Genomic DNA, 25,604 nt, shown 5'->3' with positions numbered 1-25,604 from the left:
TCACATTACTTCACAGACTATGGCTGCATCAAATTTCTAGTAAAGCAAAATAGACTGTATCTCTCTTTGAAGTTAGTTGACTTTTACTCAACAAATAAAATTAGTCTTGATATGATTCTTAATGATGCTGGTTTCATGAATATGTCAACTAAAAACTTTACCCAATTCATTTGGAATCTTTTTAAAATTTGGCTAGAAATCATTTATCCTCCCAAGTAAATTCCAAAATAACATTGGGACATTCCAGTAATGAAATTTGTGTTCCTCAAGACAGTTCTGAGCTTCCTTGACAGGACAAAATGATCAGCAAGACCACTAATAATAATGACAGCCAGGGCTTCCCTGGTGGCGCAGTGGTTGAGAATCTGCCTGCTAATGCAGGGGACACGGGTTCGAGCCCTGGTCTGAGAGGATCCCACATGCCACGGAGCAACTAGGCCCGTGAGCCACAATTACTGAGCTTGCGCGTCTGGAGCCTGTGCTCCGCAACAAGAGAGGCCGTGATAGTGAGAGGCCCGCGCACCGCGATGAAGAGTGGCCCCGCTTGCCACAACTAGAGAAAGCCCTCGCACAGAAACGAAGACCCAACACAGCAAAAATAAATTAATTAATTAATAAACTCCTACCCCCAATATCTTCACACACACAAAAAAATGACAGCCAGGAAGTCTGCTCCAGGACTGAGTGAACATTCTATGTGAATCATCATTAGAGAAACTTTATACAGCAAATCAAAAGGAGGCCAATACTAGTTCTCCAATTATTATTCCAAGTTTCTATATGGTTAAGTATAGTTACATCAATATAACAAGAAGAAGCCTTCCAGAGCAATTCATTTCCACTAGCCTGTGTTCACATGAAAGGCATGTTTGAATCCTGGCCCTGCCACTTCCTAGCTCTGTGATCTTGGGCAAGTTGCTTAACTTCTCAGTACCTCAGTTTCCTCATCTGTAAAATGAGGATAATAATAATTCCTCAGAGGGTTGCCATGAGAATCAAAGGAGGTTGTATATGTAAAGTGCTTAGACACAGCCTGGCATATGATAAATATTATATAAATGTTAACTATGGCTGTTATTAAAAGGACACAAAGATGAAACAGACACAGAGAGTATTCCTGGAATGTGTAGGGGAGATAAGACAGATCTATAAAGCAACAAATGTCATGATAAAGTGTGGGGGGGGGCCCTCTGGAGGAGGAAGACATTATTATCGGCCAGGAAGAATAAAGAAGGGCTTTATAGATCAGGGGATTGTTGAACTTTTTATGGAATGTGTGCAGATAAGAGGAAAAATCAGCAGGACAAAAACAATTTAGAAAAGTGCATAGTATTGTAGAAGCAAAACAGTACCTGCTCCATATTTCAATTGCTAAAAATGCTCTTTGCTCTCTTCTATAATGTGAATTATAACCTTCTTTTAATGCTCTTTTGAGACCGTTGCTCCATTAGCAGGTTTTCATTAGGATCCATAGGGCCCTACCATGTGCATTACCCAGAAACAGCTCACCTGATAGAAGTGGTGTATTTGAGGCTTAACTAAGGTGCCAGGTGGGAAGACATCCTGCAGGGTTGAAGCCCTGTCCTCCAGGATGCAATCATGCAGTGGATCAATGGCCTGTATATAGTGCTGTGTCCCCAACAACTAAAGTACATGGGTCTGGAACCAAGAGTCAGAACTAGGAGTGGCCCCTCTCACCATCACTCCCAGTGAGCCGACCTCCGAATTTGTGCTTCCTATGCCTGCAATTCTGTGCTCTGCTGAAGTGGAGATCCTGGCGTGGGAGGGAGAAACTTTCCTACCAGGGGACACGGTCAGGGTTCCACCAAGGTTACGAATAAGAGATTAAGGTAAATATGAGACAAAGCAGGAACCTGAACTGACCAACAACTGAGCCCACACAATAACAACAACATCCCAGGTGATGCCAGCATAGATGGATGATGGCTTAAAACCATCCACCCCCGCACCTCACACTTAACTCTTCCCAACACCTTGGCACCCCTCAGAGGTACTTGAACACAGCCCTAATACTCTTAATTTAATGGAGATCAGAAGTGAAGTTAAATTCAGTTACAGGAAGAGAAAGAAAGGGAGGGAGGGAGGAAGAGAGGAGGGGAAAAAAGGAAGGGAGGGAGGAAGGAAGGAAGGGAGGAAAGGAGGAGAGAGGGAGAAAGGAAGGAAGACAAGCAAGCTGCAATTCCTTTTCCTCTGATTAGGACTGTGATTTGAATCTATAGCATGATAAAACTGGATATAAAACCTTCCCAAATAGATGGAGAAATATCAATAAGGAGTCTTGTTATTTACTTTTAAATACTATTTTTCAGGATAAAGTCATAATCTTAGTATATCAACTTTAAGCTCATGACAATTTCTGCTTATAAAATCAGAATATTATTAAATGTAAAGAAATAAATAATTGTATCCTCTCCAAATCTAAATTTAACCATCATACAGTTATATAAAAAAGATGTAAAAATTCTCCGGAACCACAAACTCATTCAAAATCTCCTAACACCCGCTCTGTAGTGTCACTGCAGTCTTACACACACCATACTGTAACTGCGAGATCTCTTTGATCCAGGCTGTATGATAGACCACCTCAAATTCCACCAGAACGTAGGAAATTTTATTATACTGACGAATGACAGCTTTGCCTTCCGCACTTGACAAAATTTCCGAGTTTTTCTGTTTTTTAAGGGAAAAACAAAGATTTATTTTTAAAAGTCTGCTGATTGTTTTCTTACCCAAACCATAAAGCTATTTACATTTTAAATGACATCAAATAATGATACTACCCATTTAGATTTTACCTCAGACAAAAATCAGAGATGAGGAAGGCCAGACAAGCTACAGATGGAAGTAGGGAAACCTGATCAGTAGAAAGGGGAAACTGGAAAAGGAAATAAAGGATTTAAAAAGAGAGGTCTCTAGGCCTACAGCCGGTCCCAGGCACTGAAAGTCTCCACCTCCAATGCTCTGTTCCCTCCCTACTTTTCTGGGCAAGATACAATGAACTGATTTTCCTTGAACTGTGACTATCAGGGCAAATTCCTAAATTCAGCACCAAAAAAAGAAGTAAGTATAGATTCCCTCCCTCCCTCCCTCTCCCTCCCTCCTCTCCAAATTAAAAAAAAAGAAAAAAAGTAAATGTACATCAAAGAACAGAAATCAAATTGCTTTATGAAGAAATTGAACATTTTTTTGTTTTGATTCACACATTACCAAAAACAGGACAATCTCTGCTCTGTCACTATAAAGTCAATAAACAATTCAGTCCCCATCCTGGCCTCTTGTCTAAGGTCATCGTTTTAATTTTTTTTTAATATTGATAACAATAAAATAAATGATAGCAGCCAAACGGAAACAACAAAAACTTAATATTTGATAATGCTTAAATAATAAAATTATTTGCAGGACTGTTGTTTTGTAGCTATTTTGTTCCACGTTTAGGCCTAAGACATAACACCAGGCAAACCAACTCTGCTTTGCTACTCTGTCTTTTTAAAAAACAAAGCAAATAAAGCAAAACAAACAGAAAACAACAAAAAAAAAAAAAGAGAGAAAGAGAAAACAAACTGGCAATTTCAGAATGCCAACAAGGCTTAAGACTATCCCGGTGTTTTTCAGAAATCTAATAGTCTTAAGGACACAGAGGATGAATGTACTCTATTATACTCTGCTCTTGGTCTCAGTCCAATACACAGGAATATACTCTGAGTGCATCCTAACCTTCACTAATGTGTATCAGTGACCTATTCGTCCGCATATAGAAGTAAGTTTCAGTACTAGGTCTGTGTTCTATTATTTTCAAAACAATTATTTTACAAAAGAGAGTGTCCTGTTTATTAAGCGTCATAAGTTTTTAAGATTCATCCCCTTAGAGATTAACTATAATTAAATGGGATTATCTACCAAACATGAAAGAAATGGCTTAGTCTCTCTCAAGCATATTTGTAAACTAAATTTCCTTTGCCCAGTAAAAGAATTAGCTCTAGCTACTTTACTGGACACAAATGTTACAGGATAAAATATATTTCTTGTATTAAAAACCACCATGATCCACATACTGTAAATTTAACTATTGGCTTACAAAAAAATAGTTGATGGGCTCACTTATCCGGTGATAGAGCTGCCTCACCCAAAGGATCTTTCCTGCTATAGGGGGCATGTTGCGAGCAAGAGGTGGGTCATCTTTTTGAGAATGATAAAGCTGTAATTAAAGGTCTGGCATTAATGTTTGAAATTCAATACAATGGAAAAGGCAAAAATATATACAGCTATATTTGTATTGATGTTTTAACATTATTCACATGTTTTATACACAAGAGGTAGTCAATAAATACGTAAATGCACTCCAGAGATATCAACCTGAGGCTCAAAAACTATGATGATTACAATATACGACACTTAATTCTCTCTTAACCCTTACTTCCCATTACATGTATACTTTTTTTCTGCCTTTTATCCCCAATTTTAAGGAGGTATTCAAAAGCTGGAGCTTGGGGTTGACATATACACACCACTATACATAAAATACATAACTAATAAGAACCTGCTGTATAGCACAGGGAACTCTACTCAGTACTCTGTAGTGGCCTATATGGGAAGAGAATCAAGAAAAAAAAAGAGTGGATATATGTATATGTATAACTGTTTCACTTTGCTGTACACCTGAAACTAATACAACATTGTAAATCAACTATACCCCAATAAAAAAAAATTTTTTTAAGTAAAATTAAAAAAAAATGAGGAAGAAGGTGGTCTTCTCCCCCTCCCAACTTTTCCTTTAATTATAAAATTGTTGCCCACTAAGTTCTCTGTGCGCAGCACCCTCTGGCCCGCCCACTTGTAAGCCTCACAAGCGTCCTATTCTAATAAATCACTTCTTTTATTTTTTATAAATTTATTTATTTTATCTTTGGCTGTTGGGTCTTCGTTGCTGCGTGCGGGCTTTCTCTAGTGGCAGTGAGCGGGGGCTACTCTTCGTTGTGGTGTGCGGGCTTCTCATTGCAGTGGCTTCTCTTGTTGCGGAGCACAGGCTCTAGGTGCGCAGGCTTCAGTAGTTGTGGCACGTGGGCTCAGTAGTTGTGGTTCACGGACTCTAGAGCACAGGCTCAGTAGCTGTGGCACACAGGCTTAGTTGCATGCATGGTCCGTGGCATGTGGGATCTTCCCGGACCAGGGCTCGAACCCGTGTCCCCTGCACTGGCAGGTGGATTCTTAGCCACCACACCACAAGGGATGCTCTAATAAATCACTTCTTATCTTAAAAAAAATTAAAAAATAAAGCAGGAGCACACAGCTACATTATATCTGTCATAATATTCTCCAGAGCCCATATTTTGATACCCAAAAATATTAACTTAAACGGGCTTTCCCATGCATACATGAATGCTGTCATAAAAAGACAGTTCTTAAGAGCAAAGGAGTGTGATCTGGCTGTCCAGGGACACACACTGTCAGCACCTTCTCCCATAGAGAGAGGAGCATCAAAGATACTCAGCAGGGCTTTCCTGGTGGCGTAGTGGTTGAGAGTCCGCCTCCCGATGCAGGGGACATGGGTTCGTGCCCCGGTCCAGGAGGATCCCGCATGCCGCGGAGCGGCTGGGCCCGTGAGCCATGGCCGCTGAGCCTGCGCGTCCGGAGCCTGTGCTCCGCAGCGGGAGAGGTCACAACAGAGAGAGGCCCGCGTACCGCCAAAAAAAAAAAAGATACTCAGCAGTGAGAGGATTTGTCTGATAAGCTTGGCACAAGATAATGATGGCAAATACTTCCAGAATATTTTTGTACTGAGTACCATTCTATTTATAAATATGATACTTGCCTTCTTAATAGCTTCAAGTTCAGCCACATAATACTGAAGAATAAGCTCAATGGTGTGGTTTATTTCTAATTGAAGACAGGGAATGTTCAGTTTTTGGAATCTAAAAGCAATTGAGGGTGAATAATGTAAAAATAAATGAGAAACACACTTAATTGTTGCAATCCTAAAAATCCATTCACTCATTTGACAGATATTCACACCAGGCCTCATGCATTGCCCTAGGTTACAGTGATGGACAAGACAGGTGTGGTTCCAGCCCTCTTGGAGCCAATGATTACCTTACGGAAAAGGCAGAGATCAGTCAGGAGTGACATAAATAATTATTTAAATTACAAGGGTGCCAGAAATGCATGTAACAGGGGAACCCAGCCAAGTCTGGGTAGTCAAGAAAGACTTCCTTGAAAAAGTGACATCTGAACTGAGATTAAAAAGATGAGTGGGGAGCTGGCTTAGCAAAGATGGAGGGGAGCTCAATGAATGTCCCCTTGCCAATATTACTGCTCACGTCATCCCAAATAGGCATAATGATATCATGATTTTGTCAGCCAAATGTCACTTCCACTAAGAGACTAAGTTATGCATAGGAAGTACTAGAACCATAACTTTCTGATAATAAAATGAGTTGACACCAGCATACCATAGGTAAAAAGAGAGAGACAGAGACAGAGAAATTGCCAAGAAAATGGTACTGCCATCTGTTTGTACAGTACTGTCACTCATCAAAATCATTATATGTCTGTTTCAACTCTTATGATGGTCTCATGAGGTAAGGTTTCACAGGTATGATCCAGCATTAGAGAGATGGGAAAGTCAGATCCAAACCCAAAGTCAGACCCAAACCCAGATCCACTGGCTCTCAGGGAAGAATTTCAAAATGGTCCCTAACATGGGTAGTGAGCCCTTCCTGAGCTGCAAGAAAACGGCTTCTGGTCCAGCCCATCCTTCTAATCCAGGCTTTCCTGCCCTTTAGGGGAGCACCGCTGTCAGGACTAGAAGGAAAGGCAGCTACAGAAGCACTCAGGAGGAAAAACAGAAAGTTTGGGGACCTACTATTCTTAGATAATTTCACTGTTAGAAATCCTTTCAGTATGCAGAATTAAACATTATTTGTTCCCTTTCCAATAACACTTACGAAATTAACCTTAACATATTACATAGCTGGGGGAAAATGTGAAATCACTTCCTTATTGAAAGATTTTCCGCTACCAAAAAATGCAATGAAAATTGAAAATGAAAAATATCATACTATATTTCAATTTTCACCAGTCTATTTAATGGTAATTGGGAGATTACTGTTTATAAGTTTTAAAGTTTACATAGGAGAGATTTCCAAAATTTTTTTCAAATTGTTATTTTCAGCTATAAAGTTATCCCACCTAGAAACTATACTGCTTAATGCATTATAAATACCTCTGAAGCAGCTGAAGAGCCTGCTGAGAAGACAAAATTTTTCCAAAAGTACTGTTCATAAATGCCTGTATTTGTACCTGAAATGCAATATTAATGTTTGAATGATTTTTTGAGTTAAGGAAAAGATTAGTTTTGTTTAACAACAATGAATGATTCTCCTACAGAATCAAAATATGAGCCTTAAATACATCTACCATCTAAGCATCTAGAACTGCACTGTCTGGTATGGTGGCCACTGGCCACATGTTTCTACTGAGCACTTAAAAATGTCACTACTTCTAAGTGAGATGTGCTATAAATGTAAAATACACACAAAACTTCAAAGACAGTATGAAAAAAGAATATCTCATAATGGTTTTTATTAGTGACATGTTAAAATGATAATATTTTGAATATGTTGGGTTGAATAAAGTATATCATTAAAATTAACATCACCTACTTTTTTTACTTTTATGCACGTGGCTACTAAAAAATTAAAATCATATATGTGGTTTGCATTTGCCGCTTATTATTTATTGGATGTTGACCTAGAGAATTTATGAAAGGAGTGTAAGTCCCTTACAAAGTACATTTTTGGGGGAGATTTAGGATTTCTTAGCATGTCGGTAGAGCAGTGTAATGACACTATAGACACCCAACGTGAACAGGTGTCATTTTCTAACACTGCTGCTCTCAGAAACCTCTTTGCCACGCTAAGGAGGAATAAGAAGCCAAAAATGTTCTTCCAAGACTCCCACCATCCCGAGCAGTGAACTCCAAACTCCTGGTGCCCAACTGACGGAACTGAAGCACTCCACAAATTACTTTCACTTATAGATTATATTGGTACTGTCTACAAATACATACTACACCCATTAATCAAACATTGGAAAAGGAAGAAAAGTTAAAACACTGACATATCTTTTTAGATACTAAAAACTTAATATGGCCTCTAAATTTACTGAAAGCTAAACTTGTATCTAAGACCACAGTTAAGGCTTTATAACATATAATCTTATTAATGAATCATAAAAATAATTTAAGCAATAAGTTTTTTAAAAAACACAAATTCTCACTGCTATCAAGATATAACTCCCAAAACCAAACATTAAAAGTAAAAAGTAAAATATATCTTCCTATCAGAGTCTAACTTTCAAAAACTGAAAGGAAATTTGTGTCAAAAAGAAAAAGTGTTGTTGCTAGAATTTTAGGATCTTTTAAATTTATATTGCACAAATTACATGTAATATAGTTTTTAGAGAGTCTTGAGAAAAAATATATCATCTTCCTCACCTTCTTGGCAAGGATTTAAGACTCAGGAAGTGGGAAGGGTATATTCTTGTCCCTCTCTGTGTCTCCAAGACATTCTGCAGCAAAGAGGAGACCATTCCCTGGGGCTACACCTGGGTTAACAGTTTTCAGTAAGAGAGTAACTGAAGTCATATTAGCCCAAAAGGTGAGAAAGAAACCTGTTACAGTCTCATCCCTCTGGTGTCCCTTCAGCTACGACAGACAGGAGGAGGGTCTCTTCAGAGTCATCCTCTAAGCTGCAGAGAGAATGTGGCCATAAAGCGCAGTGCCAAGGGAAGAGTGTTCCATTGTCCTAATCTGCTCTCAAATCTTCTCACACTGAACAAAGAACAAGGCCTACGAATTCTTACACAGGACAAGTGACACTAGTCCTTGGCACAACAAAAATCAAATATATTTTTTAATGCACATTAAAAATAAACCCAGCTACAATAAGCCCTTTGGGCTTCTGGTTAGTTACTGATATCTTTTATTGAATAAGCTCATTTTTCATTAAAAAAAAAAAAGAAAACATTTTGTGGGCTGGTTAGAAAATTATTCATGCTGGCAAATATTTTTGATCAATTTGCAAGAGTAATTTGTAATAAATAGTAAATATGTGAATTTCAGTACTATTGATTACATTTCAGCTTTACTAAATCAAAAGTATGTATAATTACTTACCTCTAAAGCCTTGATTTTTGCCGTGAAATCTAAGTAATCCATGTCAAATTCTGTCCTTCTTGGATCCAAAATATCATACTGCTTTGTCTTAACCCCTTGATATACATTTTTGAATTTTATTGCCATAATGTCTATTCCCTCTATGGGAGAATTGCTCAAGGCTGAATATGTTTGCACAGTAGTTATCATTTCTGTAATCTTAAAAAGAAAAGTGTTACTTTAGTTTAAAAGTTAGAAATTAGCACCCTTCCCTAGAATTAACTCTTAATGAATTAATGATTTTTAAAAAACAAGCCAATAAACAGGCTTTAGAATCATTTAAGGTAAAACCAACCAGAGGAGATAAAACAGAAGACAAATTTCTGTTCCAGTCATTACTACCCTTAGACTATTTAAGACAGAGGATGTTCTGCCATAAGTAGAGAGAGTTTAGAGCCTTTCTCAGAATCTGATCACCTTGTCTTCCAAGAGGAGGTGGGGTGGTGAGGGACAGTGAGTAAAAGCCCTTGCAGATGTCTAAATAGTTTCAGCATTTTGTTCTGGAGAATGTTCTGAAAATCGTTTCACTGGATCACTGGATTCAAAAGTGTTACCATTTTTCTGGCCCTCACCATAGTTCTGATATGTAACACTAGCATAATTCCACATTCAGGCAAAGGAAAGGTCACACAATCCTGAAAGACGACCGTAGTCACTTCTGACCCCTAAAGAACCCTGGAAAATCCTCACAATGAACTTTATTTCAGAAACAGCTGGCTCCATCTCAACGTACCAACACCACCTACTTCACCAAAAAAAAAAAGTCTTTCATGTCCACAGGCTACTCAGTTCCTTAATATTCATCAAAATGATTCCCCATTTTGATTCCTGCTCTGGAAAACAATCCTCAAAGCTTCCCACTCCTTCGCTTCTCTCCCACAAGTGTTCAGGGTGAGAAGAAAACTAAAGACAGAGCTCTGGGAAACCAAATTCATCAATATTGGGAAACCAATATTCACCAAAATTTACATGGCAGGAACAGGAAGAAGAAACAAGGGATATTATACACAATTCTGGTTCCTTAGGGCAGACTAACACTCAATGCACCAAGTCTCCATCTACCAAAAAAGATGCATTTCAGGCACCCTAAGCTGACACACTAGCACTTTCCTCCTCACTTGTTCCTTAAAGATCCCCAACATCTCTGCCCAACTCTGAGGTCTTGGTTCTCCAGCCCCAAGCTCAATCCTATCTGTCCTTTGACTTTCGTACTTGGTCATCCTGACATCTGGATCTGACCTTTCCCTAACAGGCTCTGGCTTAGCCTGCCCTTCTGTCTCTCCTCTTCAACTATTTAAGAGCTCATAGGGGTAGTCCCACAGTGGTCCCTGCTATGCCCCACTCAGCAGGGGAAGCCCACCAAGGCAGTTCAGTAACCACCTCTAGAGGATTATAAAAATTCTGGCCACATTTCAGGGTAACTATTATGCCCCACCTTTAAGAATCTGGACACCAACATCCACCAATTACACCTGGGAGAGATGCCAGTCAGCCAAGGAATTCTTAGCACAGGGGAGTTGGAATAACCTAGTAACCAGGATGCACTTCAAGTAAGGCCCCTAGGGAGTGCTGCGTTGGCTCTGACTGCTGAGCCTTTGTGGCATGAAGTTGTATCCTTAAGACTACAGGCAGGGCTTCTCCAGAGGTAAGGCAGGAGGAGTAGCTAATGTAGCTGGCCATTATTACCCACTCCCTCTAGCATCAGGAATGCTTGGGCTGCTGTTCTACAGATGGATGTTCATTATGCCCAGCATTATACCTGCCACCAAAGATCTTTACTGCACATGGGCTAATAATTAAGGTCCAGCCAGGAAACTCTACCAAATGTAAAACTGCACCCAAGTTAGCAAGGGCCCCCGCTCCTGGAAAAATGAACAGTAACCAGGACTCACCTCCAGGTTTACATCCTAATGGTTTCAGAAATGTTAAACATTTCTGTAGAACAGGTCCTGACCAACGGGGCTTATTATTCATTTGCCCCATGCCAATATCATTCTAAATTGGACACTTGTCCCCAAGAAATCCTCACTGTTCACAAAACAGCCTCACACAACATATTCCCAGATGCGGCACCAAAAGCACAAGCAACAGAAGAAATACTTGATAAATTGGACTTCATCAAAATTTAAAACTTCCTGCTTCAAGGAATTCCCTGGCGGTCCAGTGGGCAAGACTCCGCCCTCCCAATGCAGGGGGCCCAGGTTCGATCCCTGGTCGGGGAACTAGATCCCGCATGCATGCCACTAAGAAGTCCATATGCTGCAACTAAGAGCCAGCATGCTGCAACGAAGATCCCACGGGCCGCAACTAAGACTCAGTGCAGCCAAAATAAATAAATAAATAAATAAATATTAAAGCAAAACAAAACAAAACGTCCTGCTTCAAAGAACACAATCAAGAAAGTGAAAAGATAGCCTGTAGAAAGAGAGAAAATATTTGAAAACCATATCTGATAAGGGACTTAAGACCCAGAATATATAAAGAACTCTTATAAACTGAACTACGAAAACACAAATAACTAAATTTAAAACGTGCAAAGAATTTAAATAGAAATTTCTCCAAAGAAGAAATACAGATGGACAATAAGCATTTAAAAAGATGCTCAACACGGGCTTCCCTGGTGGCACAGTGGTTGAGAGTCCACCTGCCGATGCAGGGGACACGGGTTCGTGCCCGTGTCCGGGAAGATCCCACATGCCACGGAGCGGCTGGGCCCGTGAGCCATGGCTGCTGAGCCTGTGCATCCGGAGCCTGTGCTCCGCAACGGGAGAGGCCACGACAGTGAGAGGCCCGCGTACCGCAAAAAAAAAAAAAAAAAAAAAAAAGATGCTCAACACCATTAGTCATCAGGGAAATGCAAATCAAAACTACAATGAGATGTCACTTCACACCCACTAGGATGGCTAAATTCAAAAAGACAGACAATAGGTGTTACAAGGATGCAGAGAAATTGGAACCCTCATACATTGTTTATGAGACTATAAAATGATGCAACTACTTGGAAAAACAGTTTGGCACTTCCTCCATAAAGGTAAACATGGAGTTATTATCTGACCCAGCAATTCCACTCCTACACATATACTCAAAAGAAATGACAACATATGTTCACACAAAAACACATACATATATATTCATAGCAGCATTAGTCGTAATAGCCAAAAAGTAGAAAAACCCAAATGTCCACCAACAAATGAATGGATAAGTAAAATATGGTATATCCAAATGATGGAATATTATTCAGCAATAAAAAGGAATACTACAACATAGATGAACCTTGAAAATATTATACTAAGTGAAAGAAGCCAGTCACAAAAGACCACATATTATATGATTCCATTTATATGAAATGTCGAGAATAGGCAAATCTATAGAAACAGAAAGTAGATTAGCAGGTGCTTAGGGCTGGGTAGAGGGGAGAATGGGGTATCACTGCTAATGGGCACAGGGTTTCTTTTAGTGGGAATGAAAATATTCTAAAATTAGATGGTGGTATGGTTGCACAATCCTGTGAATATATTGGAAAATATTGACTTGTACACTTTAAATGAATACATTATATGGTATGTGAATTATATCTCAGTTAAGCTGCTAAAGAAACAAACAAAAAACAGCCCCACTCAGTAACTTGGTTTTGTTCATCACCCATATTTTCCTATCCTGGCATGTATAGGAAATGCCCTTCAACTTGTGAAATGCCCCCCACCAATTTCCAACAAATGACGAGCAGACTCCTGTTATTAGGACCTAGGGAGTTGGCAGAATGGTAGGGCCATGGGGAGGGTGGTACCTAGATGATATCTTTGTAGGCTTTGCAAAGGTTGATTCGAAGAAGCCTCTGATATGGGCTGCCCTGTATCCCCTGGAAAAACATCACTCCTCTCCAGCCAGTCCTAATCAATGAATGAATCAAAGGTGCTGAAGGGCTTCCCTGGTGGCGCAGTGGTTGGGAGTCCGCCTGCCAATGCAGGGGACACGGGTTCGTGCCCCTGTCCAGAAAGATCCCATATGCCGCGGAGCGGCTGGGCCCGTGAGCCATGGCTGCTGAGCCTGCGCGTCCGGAGCCTGTGCTCCGCAACGGGAGAGGCCACAGCAGCGAGAGGCCCGCGTACCGCCAAAAAAAAAAAAGGGTGCTGAAGTTTCTAACCCATATCCGCCCAGCAAAGACATTGCCCATACAATCTCTATGTTTAGACCATATATATGGCCTAGTAAGAGAAGGTGCTCACACATCCAGATATGACACAACTACTGGGTTCTGCCAGATATTGCAGATATGTCACCTCACACCTTTTCTCAGCCTGATAAAATGGTTAAGAGCAGAGGTTTTAAGTTCAAGCTCTATAGGTAAAGATAGAATTGAGGTCTCAAGAGAAGTGAAAGTCTGCAATAGCTTTTGTGAGACAGGCAGAAGATAGTAATTAGGAATGAAAAAATAAGTTCTAAAAAATGCAGTAGGGCTTCCCTGGTGGCGTAGTGGTTGAGAGTCCGCCTGCCGATGCAGGGGATGTGGGTTCGTGCCCCGGTCCGGGAAGATTCCACATGCCACGGAGCAGCTGGGCCGGCGAGCCACGGCCGCTGAGCCTGCGTGTCTGGAGCCTGTGCTCCGCAACGGGAGGGGCCACAACAGTGAGAGGCCCGCGTAACGCAAAAAAATTAAAAAATAAAATAAATAAAATAAATAAAATAAAATGCAGTAATCTATGAGTGATAGTGGATGAGTCAGATCAATAGTAAGACAAGAGATCTGGAAAAATAATTCTCAGTGATGCTACATAAAGTATGAAATAACTGGAAAGGTACGGTTGGTAGTGGCAACTGTGGCTGCACGACGCTTACCTTCTCCAGTCTTTTGCAGAAAGCTTCAAATTTTCCAAATATATACATTTCTGAAACCTCAAAAGATTTTTCCCCTGAGGATTCTAAAATCTGTTTCCTTGTTTTGTGAAAAGATGTCTGATATTCCTTGAATAGAAAAATGCAGTCCTATGAGAGATTTAAAAGGGGTATAATACATAGTGAGACACTTGTTTATGAGTGAAATATTCAAAAATTCTATCCTCACACAAAACTGATCACATCAACCCCTCAATAGGGGCTGCCGCTGTTAACATTGAAAATTCAAGTTCTCTGCCCACACATTGAAAGGCCTATGAAAATCAATAGTTTTTTTTCTATTTTACAATATAGTCTCATCTTCTTTATCCTCATTATTTCCCCTTAACTCTTATCCTTATCAAAGTTACCACATACACTATTTGTTGTCATGTTTTCATGGCTAATCAGAGCTCCCAGGAGGCCAAAAATTATGTATCAATTCTGTCTATTTTCAATTATCTATCTAGTCAGTTGGCATCTTTTAATCAGCATTATTCACATACAGGTATAAAAAACATTAAGACTGTGCAATACTGATTTATCATCCAACTGTCAGTTCTCCATGAGGAGATCATAAAGTCTTTGATGGGTGCATTGCTGAAATCCTAATATTTGACTACAGCTATACCAGGTCAGTTCAACCAGGCTAAAAAAGGAGGACTTTGTCACTAGGCTCCAGTAGGAACTTACTGTCATGTCCAGCTAACCAAACCATCTTAACAAAAAAATAATGTTAAACTTTTTCAAAGCCACCAATGGCCAGTCAAATCTTTAACATAATGCCAGCTCCCTGGTTCTGACTCTTCCATCTCCCTCTTCACTCTATAAGGACCTTTGTGCTTACGTTGGTCCCACTTAGATAATCCAGGATAATCTCTCCAACCTTAATTCCTCCTGTAACCTTAATTCCCCTTGACATTTAATATAACATAGTCACAAATTCCGGGGATCAGGATGTGGACATCTTTATTCTGCCTGCCTCAGCCACTAAGTCAGAATCTCTGTGAGTCAGACTCAGGAAGCCATACTTTCAACCAGTTGCCCAGGTGATTCTATAAACATTCAAGCTTATATAACTAGTCTCATACCTACTTCTAGCTATGATACGCCTCCCCACCTCTCAATCTCTAAAACAGAATCATTACTCTCTTCGAGGTCACTGATTATTTTTCCACTTATTAAACAAAAGTTTAAGGACTTCCCTGGTGATCCAGTGGTTAAGACTCCAGGCTCCCAATGCAGGGGACCCGGGTTTGATCCCTGGTCAAGGAACTAGATCCTGCATGCTGCAACTAAAAAAATCCAGCATGCCACAATGAAGATCTCGCATGTGCCAATAAAGACGCCAGCGCAGCCAAATAAATATTTTAAAAAAAGAAAGTTTCTTGGTGCCTACCATATGTTAGGAACTCCTTGAGATGCTAGGAGTACAGATAAGATCCCTACCCTCCTGGAATATGCCATCTAATAGGAATTACTTTCTATTACTTCTTCTTCACCAACCAATTCCTTCCTGTTGGACAGATAACATCCTAAATAACAATTCTTCTCATTGCTTCCTCCAACGCATCTGAAAATTATTCCCCAAAACTATACAATAAAAGTTTCCTGAAAAAATTTCAGATGTAGTAGAAAGCAAGTTAAACTAGAATGCAGAAAACCAAGCTTTCATTTCTAATTCAGTAAGTAAATGGCTAGTGACTTGAAGCATATTAAAACAATTATGAGAATAAATTGCTAAGTTCTATGTCAAGAGTCCTGGTTTCTGCCAATTGGACAATTTGGGGGGAATGATTTCTCACTCCCACTCCCAAAATTAACCCTGGAGAAACTATAGAGGGAAACATGGAATCCAGCAAATAACAATAACAACGAAAACAGAAGTGATAAACTCCTGGGAGGAGGATGGGTTGTTCTGAATCTGAGGATTGAGTGAGCAAGAATGATTAAGAAAACAGAGAAGATAAGTAATATTGTTAATGAATAAGGGGACATATTACATAACAAGGCAAAGATTAGTAAGAGAATATTGTCAACATTATGCCAATAAATTACAAATTTTAGAAAAATTGAAGAAATTCCTCAAAAATATAAACTTACAAAAACTGTCTCAAGAAGAAATAGAAAGAATAGTCAAATAACTAATTTTTTTAAATGAAGCAATATGTATTCATAAAACATATATATAAGGGATTAATATCTAGAATATATAAAGAACTCCTCCAACTCAACAAAAACAGAACCCACTTCAAAAATGAGTAAAGGATTTGAATAGCCATGTCTCCAAAGAAGATATACAAATGGCCAATAAGCACATGAAAAGATGCTCAACCATCACTAGCCATTAGGGACATGCAAATCAAAACACAATAAGATACCATTTCATATGCATTAGGATACCTATTACCAAAAAAAAGAGAAAATAACAAGTATTGGCACAGTGTGGAGAAACTGGAACTCTTGTGCATTGCTGGTGAGAATGTGGAATGGAAGAGCTGCTAGGGAAAACAGTATGGTGGTTCCACAAAAAGTTAAAAACAGAACTGCCATATGATCCAGCAATTTCACTTCTAGGTATATACCCAAAATAATTGAAAGCAGAGACTCAAAGAGATCATTAAACAGCAGTGTTCATAGCAGCATTATTCACAATAGTCGGAAGGTGGTAACAATCCAAATGTCTATCAAAAGATGAATGAATAAACAAAATGTGGTCTATCCATACAATGGGATATTACTCAGCCATAACGAAATGAAATTCTGATACACGCTACATCTTTCAGGTATATTTACTGGATACATTTTCAAAGCTCATTCCAAAAGCTTCTGTGCTTCTGTTGTCAAGAGGTGAAATCTGCACATGGATTTCCAAATTGTTCTGAGGTGTTATATTGACAGTCTGAGGCTCTACTCCACACAGTATGTCATCTTTCTGATGAGGGCCAAGTTTTGGGAGACGGTTCTTTGCCAATAAAATCTTTGGCAGTTCTTTTGACTTCCAGAAGTAGAATGCGTGTTCATGTACTTGGCAATAACTTCCCATCTTGAATTTGTCCCAGCAAGAAAGAGGCTCACAGTTTTAATTAGCAATTGCAGATCAATTCTCTTCTGACAAATTTTTACTGCCATTTCCACCTTCAACAGTTGATGTCTCTGCATTCTTAGATACTTGGCACACACAAGCCTCAATTTCCTCTTTCTCTTTTCTAATTTGCTCATTAATTTCTTCTGTTTTGGCAGAGCAGCAATTCCTATTTCTTTTGTAGGTGATGTGAACGTTTCATTTAAATACAGTAAGCTTGCAAGTTCGAGCCTATCGCAAAGTTTTTCCACTTCTTCCATCATTTTAACCGGCTTTATCTCATCATCAGGAAAGTAATTCCAGGTCTTCCATGCATTTTGAAGTTTTTGCTACCTTTCTCTTTTCTTATATAATTGACATATAACATTATAATAGTTTCAGGCATACAACATAATGATTTGATATTGCCTTTCCCTCTTAATGGCTTTTTTTCCTGGTTATCCTTTTTCTTCTTTGCCAGTAATGCCTTTTGTCTAACTTCCTCTTTCTCCTTACCTATCCAAGCAGTTCCTAATTCACCTCATCTCTGCTTTTCTTTAGCTTCTTCCTTCTTCAATTTTCCTTCAGCTTTTGCTTTTTCCTCTGCTTCTTTCTTGGCTTTTTCTTTTTCTTTGAATTTTTAAAATCCTTGCATCACAGTTATATGCATTATCATCTAACATTCAATTCATTTCTTCTTTTTCCTTTGTGCCCTTGCTGCTCTGTTCTGCTTTTCAATCTCTCTCCTTTCATCATGACATTCTGCTTTTTTTCCTTCATTTAAATAAGAAAAATTCTCTCCAATAATAAAAATTATGCCAGCAGGAATAAAATGCCTCTGCATCATCAAATGATGAATTCATATCACCAAGTTTAGGAACTTTTTCTTTTTTACCACCTGTAATGCATTTCAAACACTTGGGAAAACACTTAGAAGAAATTGTCCTTTGCTTCACTTTTCTAAGGAACTGAGTTATCAAAAGTAAGATCTACACTGTTAATTTCTCCTCTTTTCACTGACTCAGACATTTCATAAGTTTTAGTTATGCAAGTGAGGTTGTCATTATCTCCTTCTTTAACGGATTCACCAGCTGCTTTTGGTATTGTTTAGAACCACTGCTTTATGTGTTGCTTTGGTCTCTCTCTGCATAACTTTGTATTTTACATGAACAAATCCAAGAACTGCATAATGATTCTGGTTCTTCCAGTCGTTGAGATCAAGTGTTTTCAGGAAGAGAAACTATCCTAACTGCAATTCCTCATCTTCTGTTTCATTTAAGTACATCTTATGTTTCCTCTGACAACTCTTTCTTATCCTCCAGTTCCAGAGGTCAGAGAGTGGTGATGAGAGTGCTCAGGGCCAACCCTGCAAGCACAGTAGTTCACGTCCTAGGTGGAGGGCACTGAGCATCCTTTCTTGCTCTACCGCAACAGTCCCAGCCTCCCACCTAGGCTCTACGAAGCCCAGGAACCAGCACATGAAGAAAGCCAATAACCACTTTCAGATGGAGACTTGCTGGTATGGCCATTTCTTTCAGACTTTCAAAATAACAGATCGCTTTGATTTTCTACAAACTCTTCTAGAGGCTAGAAAAGAGGGGAGTACTTCCTTCCCCTCCTCCAGTCGTACTTATTCTGAGACCTTAGTGCCAGAAACACTAACAAGGACACTATGAGAAAGGAAAAATTACAGGCTATCTCTCTCATGAATATAGTTGCAAAAAGCCCTAAAGAAAATTGTAGCAAAGTGAACTTAAGAATGTTTTTAAAAAGATAATTACACCATGACTAAGTCGAGTTTATCCTAGGGATATTAGAATAGTTTCATTTTAGAAAACCTAAAAATGTCATCTATAACATTAATAGATTGAGGAGAAAAATCTTATAAGCTCCTCAAAAATATGTGCTGAAAAATTTTGTCAAAACCCATTCATAACTTTTAATAATATCTCCTAGTACTAAAACTAGGAATAGAACTTCCTTGAATCTAATCAATGATGTATTAAAGCATCAAACTAAATGGGGAAATGTTAGAAGCATTTTCTTCTAAAAGAAGATCAGAATCAGATGCCAACTATTACCAGGTCCATTTAAGGATGCGTGGCAATCCTAACCAATGCAAAAAGGCAAGAAAATGAAACTAACAGGGGCTGGAGTAAACGATGGGGGCCAGAGCATATGAAATGGCACATGCGAGGTGTCTGATACAGGCAGCCATGGACAAGATGAGGATTAAATTATGCCCTAACAGGAGCACTAAGCATAAAGGGAAGTAGATAATTTTAATGAAGTTCTTCTTATATGCTCATGCTACCCTGTACAATGTTTTTTCAAAGCTAACATGCTTTGTCAATGAAAAAAGTAAGCAAAAGTGGGCCAGATGGTAAAAGCTTTACTTTATGAAAATAAAAATACTTATACAAACCTGAATTTTCTTTAGTACAACTGGTATTTCCTGATCCCATACGTGGTTAGTTCCCCCATCAGAAATATATGCTTTACATGCTGTCACCATTTGATTTGTTACCTAAAATAAATATAAGTCCAGAATAACTATAGGTAGAGAAAGAAATAAAATTTAAGTTTTTTAAATCACAAGCATAAAAATATGATAAATAGAAACCTTATGGAATGAATTAATTACAGAATATAAAAAACAAAGAAATATACATTCCAGGTAAAACAAAGAAAACCCAAAGTCACATTTACCTACTGTATTTAAGTCTACGTCACTGAGGCCATCAATTTCAAAGTCAACTATATTTTCTCTTTGTCTAGTTCTCCTCTAATTAGGTCTTGATCCAGTCCAACTGTGATTCTTCTCCATCCTTCAACATGCAAACTAAATATTAAGTTAACCACCTCTCACATCCCCCAAAATAAAGAAGGAAAAAAGAAAAAGCAAGACAGCCATTTAAATGGTCTGGAAGTTAAACCAAGATGGCAGGCTGACACACAGAAATTTTGGAGAATTCCTCAAATATGGAAATCACACAGTACCAAATCTACAGAGGAAAAAAAAAAAAAAGACTAGAGAAAGCTAGAACCCGGTTCTGGAGAAGGTTACTTGAAGGTAGAACTGTTATGGAAATTTTTCAAGATGGGAGACAATGTGAGGTAACCCTCAGTTGTAACCCTGAACACCGAATTTAGAGCAACTTGTACAGCAGGCAACAGCGACATATGCTGAAAGGACAAAGGTATGAGTGTGGACCACAGTCTTTGAGAAGTGTGGCCCAGGTAGCTACTGCACTCCCAGGAGGACATATCAGAGAAAAAGCTATTCTCACTCCCCTCCAAACAGTAAGTTATACTCCTTACTCACAAGAGACAGACAAAATAAACAGAACAGGGAGGCAAATCAGCAGTCTCAAACACAAAGATGGGCAGACAACCAAGAATCACCAAGCAACTGAAGAAAACAAACATGGTAACAGAAGCATTAAATTCAACAAAGAGAGAAAATACAGAAAAGATATATGTAAAATCTTTTAAAATATTTTTATTAACTAAGTTTATAAGAAAGATATGAGAGGATTTTTACATCATGAAAGAAAAGAACTCGGAAATTGAATTTTTTTTTGATGCACCGACCAGCAATTGGGACATAAATGAACAGTCAATGAGTGAGCTGAAAGATCAAAGGACAAAGATGGACCCAAAAAAAAAAAAAATTAAGGAACATGGATTTTAGATTCAAGGGGAGAGAATAAATTGAATAGGTGGATAAGAAATAATCAGAGGTAAACAGGAAAAGTTCCCAGGAATGAAGAGAGAGGAAAGTCTTGGGAATGAAACAACCCAGCAAGTATAGAACAAGATAAAGGTAAAGAGAACCACATCACTTTGAAATTTTAGAAGTTCAAGAATGAAGAAAAAATCCTACAAGCTTCCTGGGAGAATAAAATAGGTTTCCCACAAAGGAAAAAAAATCAGATTAGCATCAATTTCTTAACAATTGTAGATAGTATACAACAGTATCTTTACAGTTCCAGGAAAAAATTATATTGAACTTAAGAATCTCAAGCTAACATTTGAGTGGTAAGACAAAATGAAGTGATTTTCAGACATGCAGGAATTCAGGGGGTTCACCACAGAACTACTGAAGAATTTTTTCAGCAAAAGAAATAATAAATCCAAGGCAGAGGAAGATGTGGAAATCAAAAAACAGAGGTGATCAAAAATGCTAGCAATACTTAGATTTTAGTCTGATCACTTGTTGATTCATACACTGAAAACACAGTAACAATAATATGGAACTAGAAATCTCAATGTGGAACATGTAGCAAGGAGGAAGACAAGTGACAGGGAAGAATCCTAAGGTTCTTGCCTTGCTTGGGACATAGACAATGATTAAATCTATTCTTTGATCTAAAAGAAAGTTGAAATGTGACTGTTATGTTCTGCTTGAATCATTTATAAGTAAATTCGACTCCTGTGTTTCTTGGATGATTTTTCCAATTATTTAAAATAATTAATCATATGGCACTAAATGGGAAGATTTTACATAAACCACAGTGTGGGTGGGAGTAGCTAAAGAAGCATTATTTTTCCCTTGATCATTATGTAGAGTCCTTCTTTGTTTCTTGTAACAGTCTAGGCACAATTCTTAGCTCTTATGCAAAACTATTTGGAACAAATAAATTAGAAAATCATCAGTTACTTTTAAACAAAAAACCTGGGGGTTTACCTCTGACAAGCAGAAAGGTCCCCCTTCAATTAAGTACAACTGACTCCAGGCATGCCTTTCTTTTCTTTTCCACAAAGTATGAAAATCCAGAACTCTGAGAGGCACCCGAAGTTCCCAATTCCCTTCCCTGGCTCAGAGGGAAAGCACTGTTAACCTTTTCACAGGGTTACAATGTGATTTCTTCCCTTAGAAACTTACCTTGATAAACAATGAGGTCATTCTCTCCGAAGTATTATAATACCTTGACACACTGTGAATCATTTTGATGGCATTTATCAAATTTTGTATCCCATGTGCCATGGAAACCTAAAATTGAAATATATTAAGCATACATTTATATTTTTAATAACCCCCATCCTATAATATTCAAAACTCTAAACATACATAAAACAGTGTAACATTTTAATCTTAAAAGTCAAATTTTACTAAAAGCAACATGGTATCCTTGACTGGATACTGAAACAGAGAAAGGACGTGAGTTTTGACAAAGGTACCAAGGTATTTCAAGATGTTAACAGGAGAAATTAGATGAAAAGAATTCTGTACTATCACGGCAACTTTTCTGTACATGTAAACTTAAAATTTTATTTAAAGATAAAATATTGGAGGTGAAAGTGATTTTAAGTATTAATAGCTCAACTTGCTCTTTTTAAGGATGAAGAAACTGATATCTTAAAGGGTAAAGTGACTAATGTATGGCCAGAAAGCTAATTAGAAACAGAGATCAGACTAGAACTCATTTCCTCATTATTCAACTCAATTCACCTTTCAGCAAACCTACTAAGTACCACGAAGTTCTGAGAATATTGAGAGAATTCCAAATATAAAGAAACTATCCTGGAGGAGGTCAAGGCACGGTGGAAACGACACACACAGAGAAGTGAAATAAGTAGAGCAGCCTAGAGCCATCAAGTAGAACAGCATAGAGCAAAGCAGAGCAAGTGCATCTGAGATATCAAACTATTGCTAATGTATATTGAATGATTACTATGCGCCAGGCACTAGGTGAAGAGCTTCACATATTATCTTAATTTATGTTGACAATGACCATTTTTAAAAATATTTATTTATTTATTTGGTTGCACTGGGTCTTAGTTGCGGCATGCGAACTCTCAGTTGCAGCACGCATGTGGGATCTAGTTCCCTGACCAGGCATCAAACCCCAGCCCCCTGCATTGAGAGCGTGGAGTCTTATCCACTGCACCACCAGGGAAGTCCCAACAATGACCATTTAAGGCAGGTTTGATTTCATCAGATCTAAAACATCACTGATTGTAAGACTGTACCACTGCTTTACAGTCTACTGAAGAAGGGAAAAAAAAGGCTCAAGATGGGGGGTCTAACTCCTACAAAAATCTAAGCCACCAAACGATGCATGAAATTAACAAGCCATGGAGAAAAAGACAGGAATAAAGCCTACCTGTCCCAATCCTGCTCCTTGGGGGAGGGGTGGAAAATAAACTATCCTGAGAACTTGTTCCACAAGCTGGGGCTCGATCACTGTAGTCTGAATTCACACCCATGGTACCAAAAACAAAACAAACATTAGTTCTTTCCTTCCCCCGCAAGGAAAGAACTAATAATCTCAGATGGTGTCAAGTCACCTTGACAATGATTTATAAAACCTGACTGACTGTAAGTTGTGCTCTGAATACAGAGATGTTAAAATGTGAAAGAAAAGTCTTAGAATCTATAAAATAAAGTGTTATGATTATTCCCATTTTGCAAATGAGAAAATAGAGATGTAGAGTACCTTGTCCAAGGTCCTAGAGCTGTAGCATAACCACAGCTATGTGCCCGAGATTTTGAGATCCTGCTTTTAACCTTGATGTAAATCATAAATCACTATGGAAGAACAACAGAAGGTCAGTGGCCTTCCCACCCTCAAGGAGCTGGACTTTTAATTGCTAGGACAATTTAAAATATATAAAAAGATTTTTTAATAGTGGTGGAATAAATAAGCCAGGAAGAACAACTACTTTTGAGTGTACTGTATGTCCTAGTTGTGAGGTGTAACCATGACATAATGAAATCAATTTTATGTGGCTTATGGAAATTAGTATCGTCACTTTGTAATTAACCCTGTATGTCAGAATTCATATTATACGTGTTATCTGTAGACCAAAAAGATTCTAATTAAAATATGCCTAGGAGTCCCTTCCACCCTCAATAAGGCAACTCTACAAAGAATGAAAAAGGCCTGGAGACAGTATCAAATGGGCCAACCGGGGAAATACCCTTCATCTGAATTTTAAACATCATTATTTATAATAGTAGCTCCTTGAGTGCACAGTTCTTATCTATACATAGTGTTCGCACATTTTATGCATAAAATATATTAGTCGATATGCCAATAGCACAATACCAAGATGATAAAATGAAACACAAAACTCATAAAATTTTATCAACAAGAAATGGAAGCATGAGTCCTCTACACTTTTCCTGCTCAACTGACAGTTACAAACTAAACAGCAGCTTCTGGTTTATCTTAAGGAGAATAAAGAAAATGAGAAAAAAAGAATTTTTGAATCTACAGAAATAGTTGGTATATGAGGGGGAAGAAATTATAAGACTTAATAGTAACAGTACTTCTCTAATTTCAAAAGATAATGTTAGAAACATTCTTACATCAGAGAATGTAAAAAGCTCAATGATAACAATAATAATAAAGTACATGCATCGCTAGAGGAATTGAACAAAGTTTTTTAAATTACTAGGATGAAAAAAAAATACTAGGATGAAAAGAACTAAAACCAAAACTAAAAGATTTGAAAATTATATGAATTTAAATAAGTCTTTTGAATCAAGAAGTTGAAATTAGTATACCTTAAAATTTACAGGTCTTGGTAACAGCAAAAAGCATTATATCTTTCTTCCAAGTTTACTTTTTATAGTGAAAAGCTTTAAATATATTTTTAAAAGTACAGAGATGTTATAATATTCATATACATTATTTTTGCATGTTTATTTTATTTATACAATTTTTAAGGGATATGTATTCTTTTATTATGTTGAGGTACATTCCTTCTATACTCTATTGAGAGCTTTTATCATGAAAGGGTGTTGTATTTTGTCAAATGCTTTTTCTGCATCTATTGAAATAATCATATGATTTTTATCTTTCATTCTATTAATGTGGTGTATCACATTTATCCATTTGCATATGTTGAACCATCTTTGCATTCCAGGAATAAATCCCCCTTGATCTTAGTGTGTGATCCTTTTAATGTGCTGTGGAATTTGGTTTGCCACTGTTTTGTTGACAATTTCTGCATCTCTATTCATCAGGAGTATTGACCTGTAATTTTATTTTCTTGAGGTGTTCTTATCTGGCTTTGGTATCAGCGTAATGCTAGTTGGGCACTTTCTCTTGCTCACTCCTGGGTCACTCACTCTAGCGGAAGCGAGTTGTCCTGTGCAAAGGCCCATGTGGTGTGCAATAGAAGTGGACCCTCCCCAGTCAGCCTCCCCTTCAGAAGAGACCACATCCCAAGACAGCAGCTTGACTGCAGCCTCATGAGAGACCCTGAAGCAGAGGTACTCAGCTATGCTGTCCCTGAATTCCTGACCTACAAAAACTGTGATATAATAAATGCTTATTGTTTTAAGCCACTCGGTTCTGGGGTAATTTGTTACGAAGCAATGAATAACTAATATATTTGTCTTTCTCAATTCACAAATCAGGTCATAGTTATGATAATGCTATATATTTAAATGTAGGTTAAAATAATAAATATAGTTTATAA

General features: G+C 38.1%; 1 protein-coding gene and 1 pseudogene across 1 annotated transcript in view; both read right to left on the bottom strand.

Moving 5' to 3' along the window:
* DNAH8 (dynein axonemal heavy chain 8) overlaps nt 1-25,604 on the bottom strand; it is a 329,745-nt gene that overhangs the window by 281,139 nt on the left and 23,002 nt on the right. Inside the window, exons 9-16 of the mRNA XM_060162780.1 lie at nt 22,057-22,164; nt 19,594-19,695; nt 14,069-14,215; nt 9,194-9,391; nt 7,241-7,317; nt 5,831-5,930; nt 4,097-4,216; nt 2,556-2,691 (exon numbers count right to left, since the gene is read on the bottom strand). Coding sequence (XP_060018763.1) covers nt 2,556-2,691; nt 4,097-4,216; nt 5,831-5,930; nt 7,241-7,317; nt 9,194-9,391; nt 14,069-14,215; nt 19,594-19,695; nt 22,057-22,164 — 988 coding nt within the window. The remainder of the gene's footprint in view (nt 1-2,555; nt 2,692-4,096; nt 4,217-5,830; nt 5,931-7,240; nt 7,318-9,193; nt 9,392-14,068; nt 14,216-19,593; nt 19,696-22,056; nt 22,165-25,604) is intronic.
* On the bottom strand, nt 16,467-18,453 carry LOC132527408 (dnaJ homolog subfamily C member 2-like; annotated as a pseudogene).

This window comes from Lagenorhynchus albirostris, chromosome 10 (assembly GCF_949774975.1).
Source record: "Lagenorhynchus albirostris chromosome 10, mLagAlb1.1, whole genome shotgun sequence".
Taxonomy (NCBI): Eukaryota; Metazoa; Chordata; class Mammalia; order Artiodactyla; family Delphinidae; genus Lagenorhynchus; species Lagenorhynchus albirostris.
This window is presented reverse-complemented; position numbering and strand designations above follow the sequence as displayed.